The sequence below is a fragment of the Vipera ursinii genome (assembly GCF_947247035.1).
Source record: "Vipera ursinii genome assembly, chromosome: 2".
Lineage (NCBI taxonomy): Eukaryota > Metazoa > Chordata > Lepidosauria > Squamata > Viperidae > Vipera > Vipera ursinii.
This window is the reverse complement of record NC_139513.1, coordinates 100,773,420-100,786,862: the sequence shown is the minus strand read 5'-3', so window position 1 is coordinate 100,786,862 and position 13,443 is coordinate 100,773,420. Positions and strand designations below refer to the sequence as shown.

Here is a 13,443-nt window from a genome sequence, read left to right as displayed (position 1 = left end):
AGATGTGTCACATGCAGGCCATGCCCACCTCAGCTCCACAAAGGCAAAAAATGTTGTGATATGTCACAATATGTCATGTGACGCGATCAAGTTTGACACCCATGGTCTAGAACAACCTCTTTAAACTGAGTAAAAGGTTAACCAAATGGCCAACTCAGTTCAATTTAAGTAGGTTTCTTTAAGCCTGCAAAAGAGAATGGATATACACAGGATATAAACAGGTCCCCATAAATGGTCTACTTAACTGAGGGTCTACTATATCTATTTTTCTTTTCATTCATTTAATTAATCCTTTTATTTCATTTACAATTTATTTCACTTATATTTCCGGTTGCTATCTTCTGTATGCCATGATTGTTACTGGTTTGGTTGAGAGCTATTGATCTTTGCTAGCCATCATAACTTTGGTCAATTGAATCTTCTGCAGTTGTAAGACAAGGAATCGAATTTAGATCAAGTGCCTGCAAATCTGTGATTTACTAACAAGTTAATCTCATTTCTGTCATTGTTTTCTTTAAAAATTCATTTTGAATTTAATCCTTAAAAATAAGCAATATAATTGTTTTTGGGTCAACCCTAAGCATCAATTAAATCACTGGTTTTATTTACCAGTGACAGATTCACACATACTTATTTAACATTTTAGGATGTCATTTTGCAAAGTTTGAAAACTCATTACATAGCTGGTCATCAATACCTGCTTTCAACTCTACATGAGATTAAACCAAAGAAACTGACTTTGGCATTTTTTTAATTCCATGTTATTATAAAAGCATGCTGTGCAATAGATGAATATAATCCAAAAAGATAACTGTCTTATGTTCCAGAGAAAAACCCACAAATTTCTATTAATTTTAAAATAAAAAGAATAATGAGAGGCACTGAAGTCTATATGTTTTAAGAAATGAAACATGCACATACACACAGAGAGAGACACATACATACACATTATACAGCTATTCCAATTAATGCTAGTTATTTTGACAGATCTGTCTCTCTGTTTTGTCTTTCTCTCAAAAACCAGGGTAATCTTGTTTGCAATAGTGATACTTACAACTATAGAAAAAATCAAGAACATGAAAAGCAAGTTGAAGATCTAACCTAAATTTAGTGTTATATTCTTATATTCCCTAATCCATGAAAATAAATTTAGGTGAAAATACTAAAGATGTATGAATTTACATGCATTTTTAGGACTTTCCCCAACTTTATTTTCATGGATTAGGGAATATAAGAATATAACATTGAATTTAGGTTAGATCTTCAGCTCGCTTTTCATGTACTTGATTTTCTTTGTAAGTATAATACTGTTGCATGTAAATTCATGCACATTGCATGTAAATGCATGTAAATTCATTTTTTAGTATTAAAACTATTATATTTTGCTTTTTCATTTAATATCAATGCAATTAATAAGCAAATAACATGACTAGTTTCTTGGTACCACACTTTCACACAAATTTTTAACAGCTCTTTGAAACTGGCAAGTGATTAAAAAAACAGTATTAAAAATCACTCTGAATGTTTAAATTATGAATGATAATCATTTCACACAGCAACTGATGTGTTATTAGTAACTCAAAGCAACATTTTTGAATGGGAAAAAGAGCAGATTGTTATTTCTTGTGGGAATGACGGTTCTACCAACCAACTTTTGCTGCTTTTGTATGATAAAGTTTGATGGCTAGAATGTAGAAAAGAATACATATTAGGAATTAAATTAAAATTTTCTCTTATTCTACTCTAAAATTCAGCACAAATTCTTTATTATTATTATTTTAAAAATCCCAAGTGATTGACTACTATACTTTGTAAATGTTAAGGACAGATAAAAGAAAAAATGATTTATTAAGTTGGTTGATTTATTAAGCTGGTTGATTTATGAAGGTCTCTTTTTTGAATTTATGTTGACTGTATGTAGCCTTAAAAATAATATTTAAATTAAGGATAACGTCTGGGAAATGGATACCTTCTCTATCATATACTGTACATGACGTTTAGAGCACATTTTATGGCCAATTCATGCAAAACTCCACATAATCCCAAAGGGTTCACATACTTTTTCTTGCAACTGTAGCTTTCAAGAACATGGCGTACATGACATTTCTGTCTTGACTGAATTACACTACCAGAGAAAAGGATACAAAGGCAAGAGTTCCTAACTATTTTTATGATAGTTATTTAAGAACATGTTATAGGACTTTTTGCAAAATGTTGCTGATTCACAAATAGCTAGCATAAAAAAAATAAGCACCAACCTAACAGAACATTATGTGTTATTTCCTTCTAGCCACCATATCCTGAAAAAAATCTATGCAAATCTTAATTTTTGTCCTCTTTCTGGGTATGTGGACATGCCCCCCAGTAAGGTCATGGTGTCCAGATACCCATAAATTTTTATTTAATAAGAAAGCTGATGTTTTACTTGGGAAGTAGTGGAGATTATAGACATTGCTGAAGACTGATGCTTTTTTTCTTTCTTGCCAGCTTCAATTGTTTTAATGGGTTGTTTTAATGGAAACAGATCAAATTGGAAGCTAGTAGTATATGGGGTGGGCAGGTGGACCTCTCCTGAACTTTTCCTTAGGTCACTAGGGTTAAGATACTTACATTTCCACGATATTGTCTGGTAGGTTGCTTGGAAGTTCAGTTAAGCCCTTTCCCCGACAGTCCACGATACTATTACTGCAAGTGCAAGCAGATGGGCAATTGACAGAATTGGCATTGCAGGATGGTGGTTCAGCATGTGAACCTGAATAGGAAAAGAAAAATAAAATCACTATTTGAAATGTAGCATTGTTTATATCAAAATTTATTAGCCTGAGTGGTGTTATAGGCAGGGCTTTTTTTCCTCATAGAACACTCAGAATGGAGTTCCGGCACCTTTTTTGGATGGAACCTTGTAGAGTAGGCAATGTGTGACATGTGTGAGTTCCGGCACCTTTTTCTTTTACAAAAAAAGCACTGGTTATAGGTAGTCTAACTGATTACTCCCTTTAGATGTTGTGAAAAGCTATCAAAGAGAGAAACCCTTCTTGCAAAGTTATTGCCCTTTAAATATTGAATATTTTATGTACTTGAATTACTTCCTTCAATGTATTTGTTCCAGACATGTTGCTGGAGCCAATCTGGAGAAGCTCTAATGTAGAGGAAGGAGAAAACGATGCCACAAATGATATTATTTTATTATCAGAGATATGTCAGTTGATACAATACTTAACAATGTAACAAAACAAAATCTTACATGCATTTCTATAGTAAGAACACAGGAACCATTCTCTACATATTTTTAAGATTAATTTTAATAATCTTCCCAGAGTCTAAATTCTGTTCTTCAAAATACTTTCATGTCTATTGAGGACTGCATTCTGTATTTTAAGAAAGGAACAAAGTACTAATTTTTATTGAAATTAGTTAAATTTTATGTGAAATTTATACTTCATCTGGAAACAAACTAGAATCCAATATGGCCTATATCAGGGGTAGGCAACCTCGGCTCTTTTATGACTCATAGCATAGCTGACTCAGGAATTCTAGGAGTTGAAGTCCATGAGTCATAAAAGAGCCGAGGTTCCCTACCCCTGGCCTATATCAATTGAAGTTTGCAGACTAGATCTAAAGGCAGCCTCATCTAGACAAACCTGGATGAATTAGAAGAGGCATCAGTGTCCTAAAGTCATTTTAAGCCATAGCTCATAACTGTGCCTCCTGAATTAATGCTTCTTTCCCCCCCCCCTGGAAATGCTATTCATAAATATGAGGATTATTAGGATATTGATAACATTTAGTTCCAAATTATTTTTTAAATACAATCTCTTTTATTACTTTAGTTTCAAATTAAAATGTTTCTATATCCTATTTCTTAAAGTATAAATTATTTAAACACTATCTAAGACAATCATATTTCTAATATATATTTATAATAAAACATAACTATACATACAGAAACAAGCATGTTAAACTTTAAAGAAAGGATACTATTTCTTGCAAGGTTTACTTATCTAATTGTTTGTTAAAGCATTTATTTTTTTATTTCTGGGTAATACCTTTTTTTGTATTGAGATGAGGACAGTTTTGTGCACACTATTTGAAGGGGTTTTTTTTTAATTACTAAGGCAATACTGATTTACAAAACAAACATTCAGGAAATATCTCTCCCACACACAACAGTCATTTTCCAAAAACATTGTGCATATATTATTGGAAGATATTTTTCCACACTTATTTTGAAAAAAACATTAAAATGCATTGAAAAAAGTTTGATGTATCATTAATAGATATCACTGAAAAATTCTCTGAAAAAAGCAATAATAGATCGGATTAGAAAATACATTTCTATATACAAATGTGGTTATGAATGGTATCAGTTGAAATATAGGTTCAGTTCCCTAAAGATACAAAACTTATACAACCTTGCCTGATATATCAACAGTGTATTTGTTTCTTGATAAAAGAAATAGAATACTGGGATATTTTTACTGTATGTTTTTGAAATGTCAGAGTTTCCACTGAGAATTCATGGCTTTGACACTTGACATATTGTTAGCAAAAATATGATTGAATAGAATAGAATAGAGCTGGAAGGGACCTTGGAGGTCTGCTACTCCACCCCCCCCCATTTAAGCAGGAGAACCTATACCATCTCAGACAAGTGACTGTCTAGCCTCTTCTTAAAAATCTCCAGTGATGGAGCACCCACAATTTCTGGAGGCAAGCTGTTCCACTGGTTAATTGTCCTCATTGTCACTCCTTAATTCTTGGTTGCTTCTCTCTTTTGTTCAGTTTCCAACCATTGTTTCTTGTCCTGCCTCTGCTGCTTTGGAGAATAACATGACCTCCTCATCTTTCTGGCAGCCCGTCAGATACTGGAATTCTACTATCATGTGACCCATTTCTTCTTTTGTTTAGACTAGCCCATGGCTGGCTCAGGAATTCTGGGAATTGAAGTCCATAAAAGAGCCAAGGTTGCCCATCCCTGGACTAGCCATACCCAAGTCCTTCAGCCATTCTTTGTATATTTTAGTCTCCAGGCCTTTGATCGTCTTAGTTGCTCTTCTCTGATTTTTTTCCAAACTCTCAACATCTTTTTTGTGATATGGTGACCAAAACATGCTGCAGTATTACTAGGGTTTTATAAAGTGCTACTAATACTTTGCATGATCTTGATTCTATGCCTCTGTTTATACAACCTAGGATTGTATTAGCTTTTTTTGGCTACTGCTGCACACTGCTGGCTCATGGTTAAGTGATTGTCCACTAGGACTCCACGGTCCCGCTCACAGTTACTGTTTTGAAGCCAGGTTCACCCAGTCTGTACTTGTACCTTTGATTTTTCCTGCCTAAATGTAAAACTTTGCTTTTCTCCACATTGAAACTCATTTTGTTGGACAGGGCCCATTGTTCAAGTTTGTCAAGATCTTTTTGGATCCTGAGTTTGTCTTAGGTGTTGGCTACTCCTGCCAGTTTGGTATCATCTGCAAATTTGATTAGTTTCCCTTCAATTCCCTCATCTAAGTCATTTATGAAGATATTGAAGAGTACTGGGCCTAAGACGGAACCTTGTGGTACCCCACAGCTTATTTCTCTCCATGTGGATGTAGTGCCATTGAGGACTACTCATTGAGTACAGATTGCCAGCCAGCTACAGATCCATTTGGTGGTGGTGTTGTCTATTCCACCTTTTTATAGCTTACCAAGGTTGTGGTCTACATTGTCAAAAGTTGTCATCTCTCTTTTGATCTTTCAACATGACTTAGGATGTATTGTAAAAGAAATGAATGCAGGCATGGAAGAATGAACAGTTCCAGTCCATTAGTTATTTAAAAAAGTTTATTTAATGAAGGATGCTAAAGCAAGAGCACCACTACAGAGAAGTTCTATGATCATGTATGGGTTTTTGCACTTCCTAGAAATGCAAAGGAGACTTGGTGGAGCAGTGGGCTAATGCCTCCTTAAGTAACACCAGCTGCCTGCAATTAGTGCAGGTTCGCATCCCACCAGGCTCAAGGTTGACTCAGCCTTCCATCCTTCCGAGGTAGGTAAAATGAGGACCCAGATTGTTGGGGGCAATTAAGCTGACTTTGTAATAATGCCGCTGGGGGGGGGGGAAAGCCCTAATAAGCAGGCATATACATAGAATGAAGGATACTGCTAAGCACATTGGTTTGTGCTTAAATTGTAAGCCGCCCTGAGTCTTCGGAGAAGGGCGGGATATAAATGGGATTAAAATAAATAAAAATAAAAATAAATATCAGAATCCTGTACACCACTTTGTGTACTTTATATATATTCCTTATGCAACATGAAAATAATTCACCTTTGCATAGTAGCTGGTCCTGAACTTAAGTACAATTTCAAAATCAGTTTAAAAAATTTAAATATCACAACTGTGTTGTGCAGCGATCATATTCTATTTTCTTTTGCCACAATATGTATCCACTATGCATTAAATTGAATGCCAGAACTTTACATACATTTGCTAATTTATTCCATAAATTTGTATGCAGGTCAGACATAAAGTTCAGAAGGCATTCTCCTGAGAAATAAGAGTATATTATTTGTTAATTAGTCTTTTACATTAATATGATCTGAACATTAAAAAAAATCCTAAGTATAGAACCATTAGCACAGTCCAACAATTCAGAAAGCCTAGGAACAAATCACAGTAATTTAAAATATTATTACTCTATTTAACTGAGGCACGACTGAATTGGAATTGGCACAGTGACATTTAAAAGGACCAACATTACAGTAGTTTATTTCAAGTTAATGTGAAGACTAGTACAAAATGAGAGAAGAAAGTAAAATAATGAGGTATTACCTGTACAGACATATTCTTTTTTCTGAACATCAGCTACATTAAACCCTCTCAAGTGAACAGGTGCCATGCAGAAGGTGAATTGTCCAACCGATCGCCTCTGACGCAGCCAATCTGAAAGCCACGCCAGGTGACAATCGCAGTATAAATAATTGGAATGAAGCCGCCTACAAAAGGATAGAGCAGGATTAAAGTCAGGCTTGCATTCCTCCTTATGAAAAAGGAGACAATGACATTAAGAGCCTTTAAAAAAAATAATCATTCTATGTTTTGCATTGCTTTTGTGAATAAAAAAAATTGGCTATAGAACTGGAAACTGGAAATATACTGTATGGCACATAAGTAAGTTTATTTATTCATCATGATTGAACTTTGATAACAGGAGACTTTTGCATCCTTGTTTTTAAAAAATGAATAAGTAAAAGACAACATTCTTAAAAGGTGACAAAATGTTCTCTTTGTAGTAAAAACAGAAGGGTAGGCAAACTTTTGGATTCATCCTTTGTATCACACTCTCTACCCAACCCTTCAATCTTTTCTCAGAGGCCTGGAGAACTTTTGAATTTGTATGGGAAGTGCGCAAATAGCTGCACAAAAAATGTTGAAAATGTCCTTGCCTACTTGTTGTTATCCACAAGACACCAAGTAAATGCCATCCAGACTAAGCCTTTTCCTTTTTACATGCATAAAATTAAACAAGGATGGTTCATATGTTGCAACAACTCCTTACTTAAAGAATATAAATGACATTTTGATACTGGAGCCCTTTTGTCTTGTAAAGCTGCACGTATTTTGTCACATTGTCTGGCAAAAAGTTCCTTTATAAAAAAAACAAAAAAACAAAATAGCCTGAAAGTCCAAATAAACTATCAAATATTTCATTTCTACCTCTATGAGTCATGACAGGCAGGCATTAAAAGCACAGTTCCCATGACAATGCTGCCATTTCTGTTGGACAGGGTTAAACAAAGCCATCATTCTGACAGACTAACAGCACGTAGAAGGCTGACAAACATAAAGTGCTGTAAAACATAGCCAGATCCATCCACAAAATAAATTAAGCATTTCAAAGATCTTTATGCCAGGCCACTGCTGTTGAGTTCAGCAGCGGTGCCCAAACTGACAGTCTCCAGATTTGTATGTTTGCTGATGGCATGCAGGAACATTTTTTTTCCCTGGGAAGTTTCTAAAATTTATGTCCTTGCTAGGCTCAATAAAGTCTGAGGCTCTGACTGGCAGGGCAAAGTATGCTAGCTACCTAGCTGTAAAAATTTCAAATTTGATTTTTCTAAATCTCTTCATTGTCATCTAATAATTATCCATAATACTGAAGCTCGAATAGTACTCCCGCTATAAAAAGCATACCGGTATATATCTATTTATTAAAGACCAGGCAAGGTCTAGAGAGAATGGGAAAAGACTAGTTCATGAGATTCACATTCAGATTTAATGTTTTTTTTGTAAAAAAATATATTTAGCAGCTACTAAGCCAATTAACAGTACAAACTATGCATATTTACTTGTAATTGATCTGCTTAAAATAATGGGATTATTTTATTATATTTGTCAGTAACAAACCCTGAACACATTTATCTGGCACATCTCTAGTTGTATAAAACTAGTTTCAATTTTTTTAAAAAATAGCATTTTTATTTTTCAACGCTCAGTACCTAGGGCTGCATTTTGGGGTTTACGCCATATTATTTCTGTTGGAATTCTGCAACATATTGAGTGCATTTAGAAATTTTCCCGTGAGACAAACCAGTGGAAAACAATCTGTCAAGCTTTAACCATCTTATAGAAATATAAAACTATAATAAGGACCAACTGGAATAGAAGTGTCCAATACATGGCATGTGTACTAGAATTGTTTGGGTTTATTTTAATCATCAGAAGGGGACAGCCTAATACCGCTGCAGTCATTAATTGTGGCAAATTCATCAGGGAAGTCAATATTAATAAAATGAGACAAAATGAATGCAGGTTAATAAATTCTATAAATATAGCTTTCTAATGGAAATGAAAGCAGATCAATGCACAGCAATTCTTATTAGTTCTAAATGAGGATATTTATACAAATACATACAGCAAACAAACTAAAAAAAGAAATTAGGAAAGGCATTGAATAATAGATTAATCATAGCAAGACACATGTATTAAGTGTTGCACTGTTATTGCACAGTTTTTCTTAATTTCAAATGAGCTTGAAATTAAACAAAGTATTCCATCTTCCAGCCATAATGATTTATTTCTTAAAACATGAAAGGTTGAAATTGGCAGTAAAGGGTGACAGTAAATGGAAATATTATTAGTCACATCTTTTTGTTTGTTTGTTTTTGTTTTGGTCTGAGGAACAATGGAGACTGCAACAAAATGGATGAAACATAAAATGAGAAATGTAACCTTTTTATATCATTCCGGTCTTACAATTTTCATTAAGAGCAAGACTGCTAAGAAGCTTCATAAATTATTTCACAGCATACATGTATTGAAAGAGCCCCTTTAAAATGAATGTAACTGGTATTTATAGCATACAAAAGATGAATGAGTACGGTATACTTTGTAATTTCTAAAGGTGTACATTTAGTTACAGCCTAAATTAAATTTCTAGAATATCATTTTGCGTCAGCATTCAAGTTTCGTACAATGTAATTGTTAAAATTCAATATAAAAACTCTCTCTGAAATCCCATTTATGACTTCTTTCTCTGTTTTCCCCTTTAATTGCAGTAAAAGGAAATTAGTCAATATAAGTCTCTAGGGAACTACATACAAGGCCATCTTTTAAATTAAACTAAAAGGAAAATGGCAGAAGACCTTATCAGCTTATCACATTTACGGATCGATTTGAAATAGTCAAGATACAAGCTTAGGATATTTCCATGAAAATTCACAAAAATATAAACACCTTTTAATTAATAAAAGCTCATATGATGCCAAAATCTATACTCCAATTTCCTAAAACGTTTCTCCTTTGGAAAAAGATAGTTTTGTTTTTCCTATCTCAAACTTTATCTGTGTTGACATATGGAGTGGAGGGGTTTTTTGGAACTTAATTTATTTCTATAGAAAGGTAGGGTAAGCAGTGCTCTTATCCCTGTTTCTCCATCTGACAAAACTCAGTAACAACAGTTCTTTCTAGCAGCTTTCCTGTAAGATTTAATTCAAATAGGGGCATCCATGGGCCCTGAAGATCATTGGCTCATTGGATAATGCAATATAGGATCTCTCTTTCTCTCTTTCCCTCTCTCCCTCTCTTTCCCCCTCCCCCTCCCTCTCTCCCTCTCCCTCTCTCTCACACACACATCCATTTATGTGAATTTCACCAAATTAGACTTTTACGCCTCTTAAGGGGGGAAAAGAAAACACTGAATGATGGATAAACAAAAAAACAGAATAATGTTTCTGCATAGCATTAATTAATTCATATACTGTAAGTCTAAAACCATAATAAGAGCCAATGATATCACATATATATTGCTAATGCTACAATATCAACAAGCAGATTACACCTGCACAATTTGTAATACTCTAAACTGGAAAGTCCATTAGAAATAAAATGTAAGGATATTCTTGCATTTTTTGCACTTAAGAGATAGGCTACAAAGAGCAGCCCCTTATTGATCTTAGTGGACTGACGTGCATGCTGAAAGATACTATTTAACTTCAAGTTTCACAAATCTGTAATAGAAGAATTCATTGTTAAATGTGTTGAGAAGAAATAGTCTAAAACTACGGCTGCTCATAATATGTGATTGAACCACAGAGGAGATCTCAACACTGTTAAAATTAAATTACACCAATACTTAATTCCAAATATAATTTATAAGCAATAAAAATGAAAGGCATTCAAATATGAATCATGAATGTATTCAAGGGAATAAGAAAATAGCTTTCCTCTTGAGGCACTCTTGGCTTCTTTTACTGTACATATGTTCAAACAATGTTGGGAATCTTCAAAGCAGCTATGCCGTATCTTTGAAGGAAAAGATACTTAGAACAAAAGGTTCAGAGATGCTTGTTGTTTCACAAAGCACTGCTCCAAGTGGTTTGTGAAGAGCTAGTTATTCTCAGCAGTGTGTTCACATTTGTGTAGGTTAAGTTGTAAAATTCACTCTGTATAGCTAAAAAGGATATATGGAAGTTGTACATCTGGTGCATGAGAGGTTAAGAATGATTTAGCATTTTTGAATGACAATAGGTCAGCATTTCTTTGGTTAGGATGAATTCAACAGACAATCATATTAAGCCATAATGTGGTTTCTTTGTTTTGTGCTTAATGCTATTGGTAAAACAGCCCCCAATTCAGTACACTTCAAATAAACTGTGTCTTATGTAAACTGTAGACATAGCCAATGACACAACATAAACAAGCAATAAAATTAAAAAAATACAGATTTAAGTATTGATTTATATTTACATTCTTACCATACCAGGGAGACCTCATACTCCATCATCAATATTGCAATAATATTTACATTACAGTTATTTCTAATTTGTTTTTTTTTATTTTTTTTCTAGCATTTCAAGTCAGTGTTGACTCCTGGCAATTGCCTGGACTTCTCCCTCTTTCAGATTTTAGAAGTTGTTTGCCATTACCTCTTTCCTAGGCTGTGAGAGAGGGACTGGCCCAAGGTGATCCAGTTGATTTTATATTTACAGCAGAACTAGAATTCCAGATCTTCCAGTTTCTAGTCAGGTGTTTTAACCACTATATCAAAGTGATTTTCATATTACAGCTATAGCCAGCTACATGTAAAGATTGTAAAGGTAAAGGTAAAGGTTCCGACTCTAGGGGCCAGTGCTCATCTCCGTTTCAAAGCCGAAGAGCCAGCGTTTGTCCGAGAACTAGATGCCAAAGGCACACGGAACGCTGTTACTTCCCACCGTAGTGGTCCCTATTTTTCTACTTGCATTTTTATGTGCTTTCGAACTGCAAGGTTGGCAGAAGCTGGGATGAGTAACAGGCACTCACTCTGTTACGCGGCACTCGGGATTCGACCCGCCAAACTGCTGACCATCTGATCGACAAGCTCAGCGTCTTAACCCACTGAGCCACCGTGTCCCTTTACCTTTAAAGATTGTAAAGGTAGCTGAAATTAATGCAATACCAAATTCTGTGGTTGGTAATCCTAACTTTCCTGAAAGGTTAATGTTTTGAGCAGATTCCACCCAGGGAATACTTCTTCCAGCAAGAAAAGAGGGAAGGTAGAAAATTCCAACAATACTTACCTTCCAGAACTCCCTGAAACTCCTCGCTAAAAGTTTAAGAGTCTCTATATCATATGTGGGCTGCAAAGATCCATGCAACCATTAGATTCCAGCAAAAAGCTAGTCTTTTCTATATCTTTTTGCTGTGATTTGATGGTTGTGCAGATTTTTGAAGCCAAAATATAGTTCTATTTTCTAGAACAGTGGTGGAAGAGTTAAAGGAGGAAAAGGATGCACAATAATTGACATTCTTCCTTCTGCTCTTTTTACAAACCTATCATCTAATATTTTTCCATATGGCTTCCATCAAGGAACAGTTCACCAACTTTTGACAACACTGGCCTTGTACAAAGCAGCACATGTCTCTATATTCTATAGTCCTCCACATGTTGACATGACATCTTGGCTTCACTGGAAAAACAAAAATGGTAGATCGAGTTCTCTTCCACTAATCCCTCCCACCTCTAGTTAGGCTTCTCCATATAGTCTATGCTAAAATAAAAGAGTAACAAAAGAACAGCACTTTTCTTAGAAGCAGCTATTACACTGCCTTTGTTTTCATCAATGAATCAAGACAGAAAGATCAGCAGTGCCCATATATGTCAGTCGAAGTCATGAGTGATTCATGATAGAGTACTTACAAGGTTCTGATCTTTGGCATATGGTTGAAGCTGGTGAGAGGGATGCGTGATATGTTGTTGTTATTGAGGGTACTATAAAGAAAGGAAAACAAACACAGATGGTATCAGTTGCAATATTAAGACAGTGCTATTTATGGAACCAGCCATAATCTGTTAAAAGAAAGCAACATATGAACAACTGAAGCAGATTTAGAAAGGCATTTCTCTTGTAAATAACAATAACTACATACAGATACATGCAAACAAAAAAAGCTCAGAATATCTCAAGCACAACACACAATGACTAACTTTTGATTAAAATGAAGTACTCTTCATTTGAGTGACTATAATCCATGTTATGTAAATATAATATACTACCAATAACAAAAGTGAATTTTAAAGAAGGAAAACAGAATCAGTATATACTCTGTTTCTACAGTCTCTATATAATAAATCTATGACTAAAGGAGATGTAATTTTGGAATCTTCCACATCCCCACCCTACCAAAGCAAATTATTTTCCTTCCTTTATTGGAGTCTGTATCTTTTGAATATCAGTTGCTAAGGAACACAAGTAGGAGGGCAGCTTTGCACTAATCATTTGGTAGTGGACTTCTCAAAGGCATCTGGTTGCCCACTATGGATAATATTCTGGATAAAGATCTTTAACTGAATAAACAACACTCTTTTTATGTTCTTATGTATACTGACTTCTGTAAAAACAAATCAAAGAGGTCAAGTGGAGTAGGCTAATAGTTGAATAGAAACACTATAATTAAGATGCAAATCAGATATT

At 34.6% G+C, this 13,443-nt stretch overlaps 1 protein-coding gene across 1 annotated transcript in view; it reads right to left on the bottom strand.

Annotated features, from left to right (window-relative positions):
• Positions 1 to 13,443, bottom strand: part of SLIT3 (slit guidance ligand 3) — a gene marked incomplete at its 3' end in the record, with an annotated part of 545,814 nt that overhangs the window by 197,599 nt on the left and 334,772 nt on the right. The window contains exons 7-9 of the mRNA XM_083351312.1: positions 12,669 to 12,740; positions 6,821 to 6,984; positions 2,611 to 2,752 (exon numbers count right to left, since the gene is read on the bottom strand). Of these exons, the coding sequence (XP_083207438.1) occupies positions 2,611 to 2,752; positions 6,821 to 6,984; positions 12,669 to 12,740 (378 nt within the window). The remainder of the gene's footprint in view (positions 1 to 2,610; positions 2,753 to 6,820; positions 6,985 to 12,668; positions 12,741 to 13,443) is intronic.